Source organism: Quercus lobata, chromosome 6 (assembly GCF_001633185.2).
Source record: "Quercus lobata isolate SW786 chromosome 6, ValleyOak3.0 Primary Assembly, whole genome shotgun sequence".
Classification (NCBI taxonomy): Eukaryota; Viridiplantae; Streptophyta; class Magnoliopsida; order Fagales; family Fagaceae; genus Quercus; species Quercus lobata.
Window position 1 is genome coordinate 31,895,295 of NC_044909.1, and position 14,902 is coordinate 31,910,196.

Below are 14,902 nucleotides of genomic sequence, written 5' to 3' on the forward strand. Positions count from 1 at the left end.
AAAAGTAAACTAATCTAGTCATTGATATTATACTCTTGGCATTCAACAGTAAATACACTTGGCATTAATCTAGTCATTGATATTATACTCCTTAATAAAAATATAACCATATCTTATACTGTTAGGCAAAGCTAAGTGCAAATTATCATATAGAAAGAAATGTTGGACGCTACATAACAAGAAGTCACAATGATTCAATGGCAAATAACTTAATAAGATAGTAGATAGTGAGATCTTTATTTAGGCATTATATAATATGATCTCACTTGCAGATTTAGTGTTGAACAGTTTACCTGCATAAACACAATGAAGAATTTAAAGTTAGAATATGTATCCTTCTCTTTTCTAGTGTTATTGATCATCAAGTCGAACATAAAGATATTTTTCATTGCTAAGCTTGATAAGAATAGTATCTTAGGTTTCCATTATTGATAAGTAATGGATACTAAACCTAAGGGAAAAAATAATAATTCTAAAAAAGTGCAAGTCAAAGAATACCAAGCTAGATGTTAAATACCAATATTCATAGAGCTTGGGACAAAAAAATTGTGTCAAAGTACATATGGACCATATGGTGTATTTTTACTTATGTTAACTCTTATAGGCTTAACTTTCAATCTTGTAGTTGTATTCAGAGAGCATAGTATTTAAAATTACTGATGTATTAAAATTTGGTTGATTACAAGGTTTTTCATTGGATCTTATAAGTAAATATAAGTAATACTAATTAGTCCAAAGATAAATGTTTTAAAAATGATGAAATAAAAGGAAGTAGATAAATTACCCCAGACGAAGTATCTTCTGTTCAGGTTGTGAGTAGGAAGTGCTACCCTCAACTACAAGTGGAGTAAAGAAATTGCAAGATAATGCCTGAATTGCACTGAGCTCTGATCCAGACATATTCAAGTTTACGTGCTGAAGCCTTTCAACTTCCGCTATCTAAAAAGTAGAAAAAAAATTTAGAAGTAAGAAATGTACGTTTTTGCAAAAAAGTTTACGTGTGATGCCATTAAATTTTATTCTCTTTTTTTTCTAATTATGTTTTTTATTGGGAAATAATTTTTTGGTTTTAGGTCTACTTTAGAATGATTCAGACATGTACCTTAGCTCATAGATTATCAATTCCAACTTTAGAAATGAAAATATATAAGACTAAAAATGTGAATGCCATGAAACTGAATTGTTATGTTTCACTCATTTGTGCGTAAATCACCTTTCAAAGGTGACCGCATGTAAATTCAATTCAAACTATCAAATATCAAAATCCCACAATGTTGAGTTCTAGTACGTAAATCACTTTCTAGAAGGAGTTAATAAACTCTTGCTTGTGTTTTCCTATTTGTTTTGTTTTGTATTTTTTTTTTCCTTCTCCGTCCTCCTCCTTATGACTCCATGGAAGGATTTTGAAAGTCAATTTGGTGTGAAAATAAGCAATGGATCACAAGACACACCATTTAAATATAAGGTGGGGATAATCCTATTGAAAGGTTGAATAGGTATGTCCTATCTAAACAAGTGTTGTACTAAAATTATTTGGAATCTGTAAATACAAATAACTAGTTGTTTTGATAAGTTATTTTAAGTCCGTTAATTTGTTACCAATCCTCAAAATAGAAAGCTATTTAACAAATCTCATGTTCAGGTACATATATAATTTAAGAGAAATATTCTTACACACTTATTAATGTATACTCCGTACACACAATGTCTATAATTTCACATACAATATCCACATTTTTCAAATATATCCAAGTTTAAGGCATAAAATGGATGATGTGTATAAACAATGTACACTAAAGTGTGTGCAATAGTTAGTGCTCTATAATTTAGTCTAAGAAGTTTAGCAAATATACCTTTGCTTGAAGATAAACACTTTCATTTTCAAGCTCCATCACCTAGAGAAAATTTTGGATTTCAATTAGCCTATAAGAAATTTTGACAAGTAGTAAAATAGAAATGAATAAAAATAAAGTAAGATAGGATTTACCCTTTTCTGAGAATATTCAATTTCAGCCAGCAGCATTTCATGCTGTTGTAGTGAACAAGTAAGAGAATTAGACTACATTACAAGAGTGGAAAATTAATTGAGATAGACAAGAGGGTTTTAAGATATTGGATAGTAGAAGTTAAGCATTTTTCAATTGTAGAAGTTAAGAAATCAGTAATATGTCAAAATGTGATTGAACTTGGTCTTATCCTATTGTGTCTTGGAATGCATGTTAACATTTTCTTTACTTTTTCTTTCCATGTCACCAATATATATATATATATATATATATATTTACCTTCTTTGACCTGATTCTAGTGAGTCCTCGTTCAATCCTGCTCTCCAATTGTTTCATCTCTTTGATATTAAGAGAACTTAATCCCTCACCCAGTAAGTGCCTACAAGTAAAGAAGAAAATTATAATAAGCTCTTTGTTATAATTCATTGATTTAAGCCTAATGGAAATGCATTAATATAAACAAGTAATAAAGATATCCACGTAAAATAATAATATTTTTTGTGTTTCTGTCAACTACAAATTTATGTTCATCGACAATACCAATCAAAATCCACCATCAATAATATGTTTTATAATCACACCCACCAAACCTCACAAACTTCACTCAAAAGTCTTGCACAAAAAGCCCTCACAAAAAAAAAGAATAAAAAACTAACCCACAAATCTCATACATACAAACTCACAATCCATAAGTCCAAACACATTCAAAAAATCTCTCATATAGACTGGTATTTTTAACCTTAAAAACATTACCACACCACCCCTTACACGAAAGGACTAATTTAAACAGAACTCTCATCCGAATAAAGCAACCAAACTTTTTATAATAATGCATATTTTAAAATTTTTAATTATATTTCTTGATGAATAATGAATACTATATTACTTTTTTAGTAAGGAAAACTATTTCCTTTCATACTAAGGAAAATAATTTTCTTAACACCAATGAAACTATATCCAAATAACAATTTTTTTTTTTAAACTCTTTAAGAGCCTCCAAAATACCTCCAATCATCAAACTTATCTATGTTAATACATCATCCATCAATTTATAAAGCCAACATATTACTAACACATGAAACTAAGCATATTTATTGAAAAGAATTCTCTTGATCTAACACATTCAAGTTCTTGTGGTAAAAACAAAATTGAGGTAAGCAAATTCTTATGTAACTCCCATTTATATAAACATTCAAAAATGTTTGTATATATCCTTAGTATAACTCATGCTTAATTGCCTAAGAGGTTTTATGGATGCACATATACTGATAAAGGAATGATATGACCGCTAGATTTTCATCTCTTTCATGACAAGGCCACAAATAGATTTATTGTTGGATAACTTTGATTGATTAATATTAATATCACAAGCATAATAGATGAGGCATAAAGCATTAAGTGGAATTGAGACAATGTCAAATTGTCAATTGTGAGACCACCACTTTATAGTATTAAACTTAAATTCCTAATTGAAATTCAATATATATAATTCTTGGATTAATTTCATGTTTTATCTTTCTTTCATTTTTATTATTGGTTGTTTTCATAATGTGTGCAACATTGTAAAATCTTATAATTCATGCCATAGAATAAACAAATTTTCAATGTCTTTGATAAATTGCGTACAAAGAAAAATAAAATTGAAAAATAATTTTTTAATCCTTCTTTTTCCGTTTGAATTTGGAAACAATGACAAATAGAAATAACCTGTTAGAGTTCTGCATATTTTGAATGAGTTGCCTCAGTTTTGCAGATTCTTGCTGATAATACTGTATTCATTCAAAAACATAAATTATATAGGAAGCATATGTTAGTTTTGTCAAGTTCATAAATTCTATATTACATATGATAAACAAGAAGAATTAAAAAATAAATAAATATGCAACAACTAACAAAAAAATTGTTAATATGCAAAATGCACGAAGCCCTAAAAAGAATAGTCAAGTTACCGGTAGAATTTTGCAATCATTTGTATGATACAAATTGACTAAATACGCATATGATTTGTGACTCTACACATGTTCGCATAATATATACTCATTTAATCCAATACATTTGGGGTATTGTCGTCTTTATTTATAATATGTCCTTACTCATTATAATGAATATATAAAAATATCTCCCTAGAAGAAAGAGATAAAAAAGTAAAAAAGAACATAGAGAAATAGCTTACTTGAGCATTTGTTTCTTCAATAGAGCTTGTTCCTGAGCCATCATTGCATGCCTTCTTATACCTCTCTATGGTTGATTTTGTGCTGTTTGGCAAAACAAATTAAGTTTCTAATGTTAATTCAAACGCACATCTAAGTTGTACACATGCAAACACATAAATGAATAAAACACATACATAAATTAGAAATTCTTACAAAATTATGTTCTTAGTAAAATTGATGTCATAAAATGCTTATGCTTCCAAGATGATCATGTTTAGTACTTTTTAAAAAATTAAATAAAGACATTGTTCACTAGATGAAATTATGTAAGGGAAGGTAAGTATTTAAGATCAGAACACATAAGGCTTGAAGTTATAGCTTTAGTTTTCAAAGCAATGCTGATAACATTTTCCACAATTCATCTAATTGAATAAATCTTTTGTTTATTTTACCGACATACATGCGTTTAGAACTAGCCATATGAGAGGAATACTATACTTTTGATCATGCTCGTCAATCCTATCTCCATTTTACTTCCTAACAAATGCGAGAGTCACACTATGGATGATACTTTATCAAGACTAGAAACTAATCATTTAGAGAAACTATAAGTTTATAGCCAAAAACTTTTTTCACAATCTTTAAAGTAACAAGTTGTTAATGATAGAAATTAAGTAGTATTACTATATTAGTTATAATCAATGTGAAAATCAATAATAACTTGATACTCAACAAGAGTAAAAAAAAAAAAATGTTACAAAAATATTGCACTTGTAGCATCACTTTTAAAACAATAGAAATTTAAGTTAGCTCAACCAAATTGAAGAAAAGACAAACTAGATGAGGAGTTCAATCGGTAGGTTGACTACACTCGGTATATAATAGGGGCATAATTTTAGGAATACTCAATCACATACTTAATTTCATAACTTGTTAACTTGTGTGGTTGTGAGTAGTGGTTAACACTTTCTACTTACTACTAATTATATGAACATCACTTTCCATCAACCACTCATAATTACACAAATCAATAGGTTGTGAAGTGGGGTGTGTTCATAATCAAATTTATAATAGAATCCTTGTGATCTGTACATGTTGTCGAGAAGATGAAGAACAATGTCCTTAAAATCCAAAGAATCATTAATGACTCTATAAGTGGTACCTTTTCAAGTCAACTCAGTGTCTCAATTACATAGAAAGAAAAACTAATGCCAACCCTATGCATTTGCATCCCCACACACAAAGTATAGAAAGGGTGACATGCATCACCTTTCCTGCTTCTCATTTCTACACTAAATAGAAGAAACCATACTGTGAATAAGTATTTACTTTTTTGCTTCATCTATCACTTGGTATAATTAATTATAAAAGCAGAATGGACCAAAAAAACCGGTATTGAAAGTTTTAGTCCTATAGAAGAGTGAACAACTCTTAAAAGAAAGTATATTTTTAGATTGCTTTTAATTAATTAAAACATTAAAAAAAAGGGAATTTAAACCTTTAAAGATGAGATTTAGAAAGAAAAACTATGGGAATTAAGATTTTTATGTTAACTATGGAACAAGAAAGGAAATGTAGCTACTATAAGGTAAACCTTTTTGACATACCTAAGTATAGTGTATAAATTCTAATAAAAACACTAAAGCTAGACACCAAGAACTTGTACTACAATATTGACGGTACCCTCTTAATTGGTACAAAAGGCCTCTCAAAGATGAAATGTTTCAATAAATGTAGAATTTGTACTATAATATTCCATTTTGTGTTCTATTAATTACAATCTATCATATATTATTATTTTTCTTATAAAATAAAAAAAATTCAGATTCATGACATACTATACATTGAGAGAGAGAGAGAGTTGTTTTATATATATATATATATATATATATAAATTTTTTAATGCAAATATTGAGAGAATCAGTTGTAGCTATCTTATCTAGGCATGACCATACTAACTAATTTATAAGGATGGAACTAGCCTTTTAGTTTTAGGAGTTGTATGAACCAACATTCTTTTAAATAATATATGAACCAACATTCTTTTAGAATTCATGAATGAAAAATATACTAAAATAATATTAGTATTCATTTAAAATTTAATGTTAAGATATAAATAAAATTTTAACCAAAAAAAAACTATAAATTCAAGAAAAGATATAAAACAATTTTGTCTCGATACATTTTAAATTCAGAATTTATCAAATGGAATTCAAAATTCTTTTAAATACCCAAAACAATATATGATTGATCTTTTACTAAATTCACAATAACTTCTTTTTAAACTGCAAAATCAAATAGTCCCTTCTTCATTTTTAATGCAAAATTTTAGATAAATTTATAACTGTAAATGTTTGTACTTTAGCTGTAGTAAAAACAAGAACAATAAGTACAAGTACAATCACTATATATATAAAAAAAAAAACTTTGGTTTTATTTATTTTTGGCTGGAAAACAAATTAATAAGTTGTTAATCTTCCAATTCTTACTAACCACTTGGCACAATCAAGAGAGAAATAATAATAACATATATGTACTTAAGATCTATACCATTCCCATCAAAATTTTGAAGAGAAAAAAACAAACACATAAGAACAATCATCTAACTTAGAATAGAAATAAAAAGTATTTTTCTTGAAGCCCTTAGGGTCCGTTTGGATACAACTGAAAACTGAAAACTGAAACTGAAAACTGAAAAATACTGTAGCAAAATAATTTTTAAATGTGTGAATAATACCGTGGGACCCATTTTTAATGAAAAAGTTGCTAAAAAGTGAAATTTGTGGGTCCGTGAACAGTACACGATGTGCTCTGATTGGCTAAAAAAAGTTTGAAAAGTCCAAATTTGTGGTTACTGTTCATTGAACAGTACATGAACAGTAACCGCAAGTCTGAAAATGCGTGAAAAAAAAAAAAAAGGGAAAAACGCAAACGCGTTGATTTTCAGCGCAATCCAAACGTAGCTTTAGTCTCTTATTCATGATTTGCCCTTAATTCTCTAATAATTAAGATTTTTTTTTCTTTGATTTTAGATGTGTAAAACAACAAATTTCAAAAATATTTAATGTTAAAAAGGTTTTTTATTTAGAGGAAAGCCAAAAGTTATAGACTAACCGACCATTTATTTTGATTGTTTTTCTAGACCTTATTTGGACTAATTGAATTCAGGAAGAAAAGAGGGGGTCGAGGCCATGGACCCTTTGGTTCTAATGTGGGTTCATTCCTACTCCTTCACCTGTTGAAGAATCAATGAGTGGCCTAGAGGGGGATGAAGGATGACAAGCGTTCCATCAAGCGACTTAAGTCATAGCTTAAACTTAGTCCTACTCAAATAATTAGTAGTTTCAGCCAATGAGGGAAATAAGGATTAAGCTTAATCCAAGTCATGTCATTTAACCAAAAACAAATTACTAAGAGAGTCTATAATCTACATTTTTTTTTTACACACATTCTTTTATTATTTTTTTCTAAAAAAAAAAAAAAATACTATTAAAACGGTTTATAACTTATTGCAGTGGTAGGTTGTGAATGGTAAAAAATAGAGTGATGTAACTTGTAGATCCATGTAAAGGTAATTTTCTATAATTTACTAGATCAGCCATTTTGGAAAAAAAAATTGCAGAAAAAATTGTATCATAACAAAATTGGTCCAATAAAGGAAGAAAAGCATAGAGAAAAACCATTTTATTCCACAAAGTGAAGAGGGCTTTTGATGAACAAGAATTCCAGTCTTACACGTTTTGCTCTGTGCTCCAGTGTCGACATTCTTTTTAGGGCAAGTGTTGTGTTGCCACTTAATATTTGTCCCCCCACAAAAATAGTACGAATATTAAATGTTATCATTGCCCGTGGTGGTGGAACATGGTTCTTGCACAAAAATTTTCATGGTTATGATTATTAAAGTTGTGGATGTAGCCTTGTGAAGTGATCTAACTGGTTTGACCCTCATGAAAGTAATACTATTTCAATTAACAAGATCAAGGTGAGAAAAAAAAATTATGAAGTTTTCTGTTGCTAACCAAATCGACTATTTTAGATTAAATGGTTCTCAAAAAATGGTTTTCCAATTTTCTATCTCAATAAATTGTGAAAAAAGTTGCGCCCTTTGAATTACTAAAGGAGTTCTCTATCTTTTTCTAATATCTTGAATTTATCCATTTTAAATACTACATCCTATCAAAGTTCCTTAGCTGCATCATTGAGTGTCTCCATTACCTACATATAAAAAGGTATGTATGTCTTGTGTGTGTGCAAGCGTGTCTTTGACTTTCATGTAGTGTTTTAAGCAAGGACGAAGTTAGAACTTAGAGTTAGAAGAACGGCGTTGCTATTGACTATGTACGGCAATTTTGGCCTTCGGCTCTGCTACTTAAGTAACTGCTAAGGGATTTCTTATTTATTTATTATTTTTGATAAGGACAAAAATATTTTATTTAAATTTTTTAAAGGATCGGGTTGTTTGTTTTGGGTAAAACTAGTTGATTAAACTTAATTGTTTTTAGCTTCACTATTAGTAATTTTTCTTGTTGGGCTAATTTTTTTTTAGCTTGTACTTATAAAAATTTTTATGGCCTTTAGAAAGAGGAAAAGGCTAGAGTTACAATTTTTTTTACAAATTGTTAATGTGGTAAATGGTTATTAGTAAGTAAAAAAGTGATGCAAGTAGTGAGTTTAAAACTCTAGATGCAAACCAATAAGAATTTACTACTTTAATATGTTGTAAAAAGTTTATGACTATAGTATTACCTTTTAAAAAAATCAATGATATTATTAAGGGGGACAAAGTGTAATTTTATAGAATAAAATTACTAAAATTAGTAGCTATATATATACTAATATTTTTTATAAAAAAAATTAGGGCAATGTCCAAGTCTACCTCCGTCCATGGTTTTAAGTCTCCATTGACTTCTGTTGCCAGGTCAAGCCATTCTCTCTTTCAAAGGAAGTAAGGAATTCTTTTGTTGATTTGAAAATTTATTAGAAACAAAAATAAAAGAGCTTTAGTCAAAGGCTCTTTGTTTTAAAGGAGGTGAGGAAATAAATGTCGAGGGAAACAAACTTGAAACAACAAACAAGGAAGTAATGGGTGCCGAAGATTGCTAGAAAACGCTTTAGTGGCGCTCAAGTCTGTTTACTTTATGACATTTTGATGGATCAGAAAGGGTTATCCTTGTGCAACTAATACATGAACATAATATTTTGACTGTCTTCTTTTTCTACTTCATTCTTTTTTACCAAAAAGTACTAATTGAAAGCAGGACCAAAGACTCTTTGCAAGTCTTAAACCTTTCATGGATGAAGCAAAAAAAAAAAAAAAAAAAAACATATGTTATGCATTCTTTTCACTAAAGAAAGCAAACAAAAGATGGGGGGGGGGGGGGGGGGGGGGGAGGGAGTGTAATCCTCAAAGCTAGAATTGGTAGAAGATGACCACAGAAAACAGATCCTGCAAAGAATGGAAGAGGGTAATGATAAACCCTACAGCACTTGTAGACCACGCGCCAACCATTAAAAACTAAAACCCTAATAGAACGTAGTCTCTGACTTTTGGCATTAGCTCTCTTAGCATGAGATTGGAAAAAGAAAGAGAACAAAAAGTTCACTGAAACTTGTAGACCTTTTCATTGTGAAGTATACCAAACAAAAGTGTACAGTACACACATATAAAATATCAAGCAATTGGCTTTCACTCAATAGAAATAAAAGAAATTATAGGAAGATTTTTGAGCTAATAGTGGAAATAGAAGACTACTTCAACTGAGATCCCACAAACAACAGAACAGGAAAGGATCAGAACCTCTGATAAGTAATCTTTCTATTTACACTGCTAGAATCTCAAAGATCACAAATCTAAAAAGTGAAATTAAATAAGTGTAAAAGGCATCCAGCAAGGATTTGTTTCTTATGGTTACTGTTGGTAAACATATGTATTTGTATGCAAAAGTACTGCTAGAGATGCATCTGGGAATTCTTGTTGCCTTTTCTTCATGCATCTCAGTCTTATCAAACAACTTTGAGAACATATGTGTACATGAACTATTACCATATGAAGACACTGTACGTGAGATGTAGCAGTGCAATATTTTCATCAATGCTTGGATGGATATCTTGCATTTGTATGTATTTTTCTCCTTGTTTTGTTAGCAAAACCAATTGGTTTTCGTGTATATATATAGTCTAATCCATATTGTTGAGTATATTTAATTTGTATAGGTATATTTTACAAGGGTAAAGAAGGAAGGTGCTGGATTATATTAATGTTACCATTCCAATGATATATAAACCATGCCATCCCAATTCAATCCCCATTTAATCCCATACCTCCTTATACTATGTTAGAGCATCTCCAATGGTCTATGCAAAAGTAAAATATTTTCTATAATAGAAAATGAGACCAAAAAAAGCCACTCCAATGGATTCTCTATACTCAAAAAAATTTTTGGCTCATAAACAGTAGCTTATCAAGTCTGATGGGCTATTGTTTTTCAATTTTTTTTCTATTATAATAATAGGTGTTGAATAAAAAAATGTTAAAAAATGTGTAGTTATTAAAAAATAATAATAATAAATGAAGAAATAATATTTAAATGAGATAGAGAATGTGATAGAGAATCTGTTGGAAAGTGTATTTGAAAAAGTGAATAGATAAAAGGTAAAAGTTACTGTTCATTCTCCAAATAGTACAAAAATTTAATGAATTTGCTAGAGGTACTCTTAGAATAAAAAAAAAGTATTGGGACCTGGGGTTTATGATAGTTGAAAGCTTAAGTCTGTAGGTTTGATCCCAACAATATTATCTTAACCACTTATTTTTGTCACTATTGTTTGATATCAGATTTAATTAACTACACTACTTAGAAGTGTAAAGGCTCTTATAACCTTGGCACAAGTCAACAACTAGATTTTTAAGAAATACTTTGAGCCTGTTTTTTCAAATCAAAGATACTTGTTTCTAGATACTCTCATGGGCAGTTATTTGAAACTCCCTTTTTCTAGATTGATACGCACACATTAGTGCAGACATTTCTTAACAAGTACTTCAATTCAAAGAATACCATATGATTAGACTAGTATATTTTTTTTAAGAGATAACTGTAACTTGGTTTTTTTTTTTTTTTTTTTTTTTTTTTTTTTTTTTTTTTTTTTTTAATTCCTTTTTCTAGGAAGCAGCATGAATGAAACTTGCAGAAATCATTGGTAGTCTACCCTCACCCCCCCCCCCCCCCACAATATATATATATATATATATATATATATATAAGCTCATTAAATTTCAAAATATACTTGTAAGTCCATGTTTGTATCTTCACTTTCATTTACCTACTTTGAATATAGTCTGCCCTCACTCTCTTCTTTTAACTCATTACACAAGTCATGACATAAAAGAAGACCATAATTTCCACATATAAAAAATATATATATAAAAGATCTATGATATCAATGTCAAAAAGAAAAATAAATAAGTACATATATAGATAAATTAGAAAATCCCAAAATACAAATATATTTATATATGTTTGATTTAACTATTTTCACCCAATGAGCAGAGAAACATGACAAACAATGAAAATGAAGATATGTGAGGTTAATTTACCTGTTGTTTGCATACTCATAAAGCCGCCCACGACTGGAGAAGACGATCAGAGCCACTTCGGCTTCACATAGGACAGACAGTTCATAGGCTTTCTTTAAAAGACCATTTCTCCTCTTGCAGAAGGTGACTTGACGGTTTGTAGTGTTCTCAATCCGCTTGATCTCAATCTTTCCTCTCCCCATTGCACAACCTGAGAGGCCTAAACACATTAGAAAGTGACATCATGTAGTTATATGTTATTTACTTTAGCAAAATCAGTAGTTGTATCTGTTCAATATGAGAAAATTACACAAGTCGTTTCTTTGATGCGTGTAATTAATTAAACATTTCAAATAATGTAGAGTTTTTAGAATTTAAAAAAAAAAAAAAAAAATCAAAGTCATAATTTGTAGGACCCCACAGACCTCAAAATTTAAGAGTTTCAACAGAAAATTGATGCTTGCCAAAATGGTTTTGCAGAATTGAATATGAAATTGTAAGGAACAACGGTACATTTTAGGATTAATTGAGTACATATACGTACTGTAATAAAGTACATCTCTAAAAATCTTTTGTCCTTAAGAAATGAGGTTACTAAAAACAAAAAGGTATTGGTTTAATGTGTTGAATGTCGAATATTAAGGAGGGATGACATAGATCGTGAACAATTACTTCAATATTAAGGAGAAGCATAAATTAAGAGCTATAAACTACTACTGTTGAAACATGCACTTAACCTAGTAACAAAGCCAGATCTTTCAGTAAAATTCCTAAGATTTTCGTTTAGTACTTTAAGAGTGCATGACCTCTATATTCTTGTCACTGGCCTTCTCTTTCTTTATTAGTTTTTGTGTCTTTGTGTGCAAGTGTTGTGCGTGTTTTGAGGGTTTTATGGTTATTACGCTAACCAAATCCATGATCTTCATGAGAAGCTCAGAGACTAGAAACATGTCAAAATCAACTCAGATCAGCTGAACAAAATTGAGAATTTTTTGTTTTAAAAATCTGAAAATCATTAGGACTCAAACTTGGCATGAGACTTGAGGCAATGGCCTAGTATTTTTCATTAATCATTTGAGGGGGGGGGGGGGGGGGGGGGGGGGAACAGAAGAAGAAAAAGAAATAAATTTCCATACAAAGGCTTGGAGAAGCTAGAAAATAAGCTTAAGAAACAGCACTGAAAGATAAAGCACAATCATGAACTAATACATAAAACCGTGAGTTCTAGAAGCCATATTTATATATATATATATATAAAGAAAAAAAATCAGCAATATCAAGCAAATTTTTCATTAATCATTTTGAGGGGGGAAAAAAAACATTTCCAAACAAAGCCATGGAAAAGCTAGTAAATAAGCTTAAGAAACAGCACTACTGAAAGATAAAGCACCATCATGAACCTAGCTATTACATAAAACCATGAGTTCTAGAAGCCAAAAATAAATACTATAACATGAACAAAATCAGTATCATCAAGCAAATTTAGAAAAGGGTTTTGAAAAGAAAATAGTAATAAATGGGAATGTAAACCTGAATAAGGAAAAGAAAATCCTTTTGTCTGAAAATAGATCTAAGAGATGAACTCAAAACTTCACCTACTTTGAATATTATATTCTAGAGCAAGAAGAGATATGAGGCAAGCACAGACCTGGCTTTGGAACTCACTCCGGCTAGTTCAGCTTTATGAAAAAAATTTCTAATATATCCCTAAGAAACTTTGCTCATAGAGTTCTCTCTGCTACTTCTCTTCTTCTTTAATAGCTCTTTCTGTCTTTGTCTACCTATAGTGAGAGAGAGAAGGATGTGGGGAATAGGGATTTCCTAAATGCCATACAAGACGTAGTAGTTTCTTGCTAAGTGTGGATGCTTTTGCAGGTGCAAATTCGCACCAAATAGGGCAAAAGCTTACTCAATATTTCTGTTTCATTGAGTGACTAATATGCCCTTCAAGAATCTATCTCATAAATCTAGATTTCAAATGTGTCTTAGGAATGCATATGATGGTGTATGTGTCTGAGATTGAGAGAGACTGATTGACAATGTGTGAAGGAAACAAGATTAGGACATGTGCAGTCCACGTATATGTGCACTAGGATAAATGTCAATCAAAAATAAAAACCCAAAATTTGAAAAAAAAGAAAGAAAGAAAAGAAACTCATTGCTCATTTTGATGCCAATCAGTGTGATTGATACAAAATAAAAATAATATTGTATCTTTAATAGTGGACCCAGTTGAAAGTGATGTTTTAATCACAATAAGACATGTCAATTATTATGAAATTTGTTACGTCCTTAACATTACTCTTTGATACTGATCATTTGTGATGATAAAAAAATTAAAAGTTAGGCGATGTACTATCATATTTAGCATGTGTGTCACTTTTTATTTTTTAATTAACCAAGTATGTGTTACTAATAGAGCTCAAATGCTATGGTTTAGGGCCACAACACTATATAATTTGGCCATGGATGTTTCATGCTAATAGGGAAAAAAGAAAAAGGAAAAAAAAGTAACTCGTATGTATTATAGATTGCACCAACTAATTGAGCCTGAGGTCAAACGGTGTGCTTGCTTTTTATTTAGTATTTATTTATTTTCCTTGCATGGACGTTGTTCTTAGGCACATTGTTACGTGAAAAATGAATAGCTCCACTGCCAAAGTCTAACAAACTTGATTTATATACTTTGAATGATCATGGCTTGATTGTATAGATCGTGAAATAATATTACAACAAAGATTCAGTAAGTTTACCTATAAAAAATAAAATAAAATAAAATACAGAAGACAAGTTTTTTATTTATCTTTTTTTTTTTTTTTCACAACTGCTAACATAGTGTAATGTGATTGATTCAAAGTTAAAATAATATCATTAATATTGAAAAACTCACTTAAAAGTGATACTTCAATCATAAATTCACAATAGGACATGTCAATTATTATGAAATTTATTGCGTCTTCAACACTACTCTTTTGATGTTGGCCTCTTGTGGTAATAAAAGTTGGGCATGTACTCTTATATTTAGCACATATATGTGTCACTTTTTTATTTTTTAACCAAGATTTAGTCGGTGTCACTGATAGAACTCAAATGCTATGGTTTAGGCCCATTGGCGCCATGCATGAACTTGCCGTGGTGGCTGGTATGTCGTTTTCATAGTCAATGCAGGG

General features: G+C 30.0%; 1 protein-coding gene across 2 annotated transcripts; it reads right to left on the bottom strand.

Annotated features, from left to right (window-relative positions):
• Positions 1 to 13,679, bottom strand: LOC115995398 (agamous-like MADS-box protein AGL11). Of its 2 annotated transcripts, none has more exons than XM_031119952.1 (9): positions 13,381 to 13,679; positions 11,754 to 11,943; positions 4,180 to 4,261; positions 3,714 to 3,775; positions 2,286 to 2,385; positions 1,988 to 2,029; positions 1,854 to 1,895; positions 785 to 939; positions 1 to 293 (listed from the first exon to the last, which is right to left on the bottom strand). In XM_031119952.1, exons 2-9 carry the CDS (start codon positions 11,933 to 11,935, stop codon positions 290 to 292), a joined length of 669 nt encoding a protein of 222 aa, XP_030975812.1. In that variant the 5' UTR covers positions 11,936 to 11,943; positions 13,381 to 13,679; the 3' UTR covers positions 1 to 289. The 2 variants fall into 2 exon arrangements, with proteins under 2 accessions (XP_030975812.1, XP_030975811.1); XM_031119951.1 differs by having other exon boundaries at positions 13,263 to 13,455.
• Positions 13,680 to 14,902: the final 1,223 nt, after the last annotated feature.

Bases quoted from the DNA above. Each gene is read 5' to 3' on its own strand.
- LOC115995398 (XM_031119952.1), bottom strand. From the start codon at position 11,935: ATGGGGAGAGGAAAGATTGAGATCAAGCGGATTGAGAACACTACAAAC. The intron at 2,030-2,285 runs GTAAATATATAT...TCACTACAACAG, and splicing joins CTAGAATCAGGTCAAAGAAG to CATGAAATGCTGCTGGCTGA. The intron at 1,896-1,987 runs GTAAATCCTATC...AATTTTCTCTAG, and splicing joins TTGAATATTCTCAGAAAAGG to GTGATGGAGCTTGAAAATGA.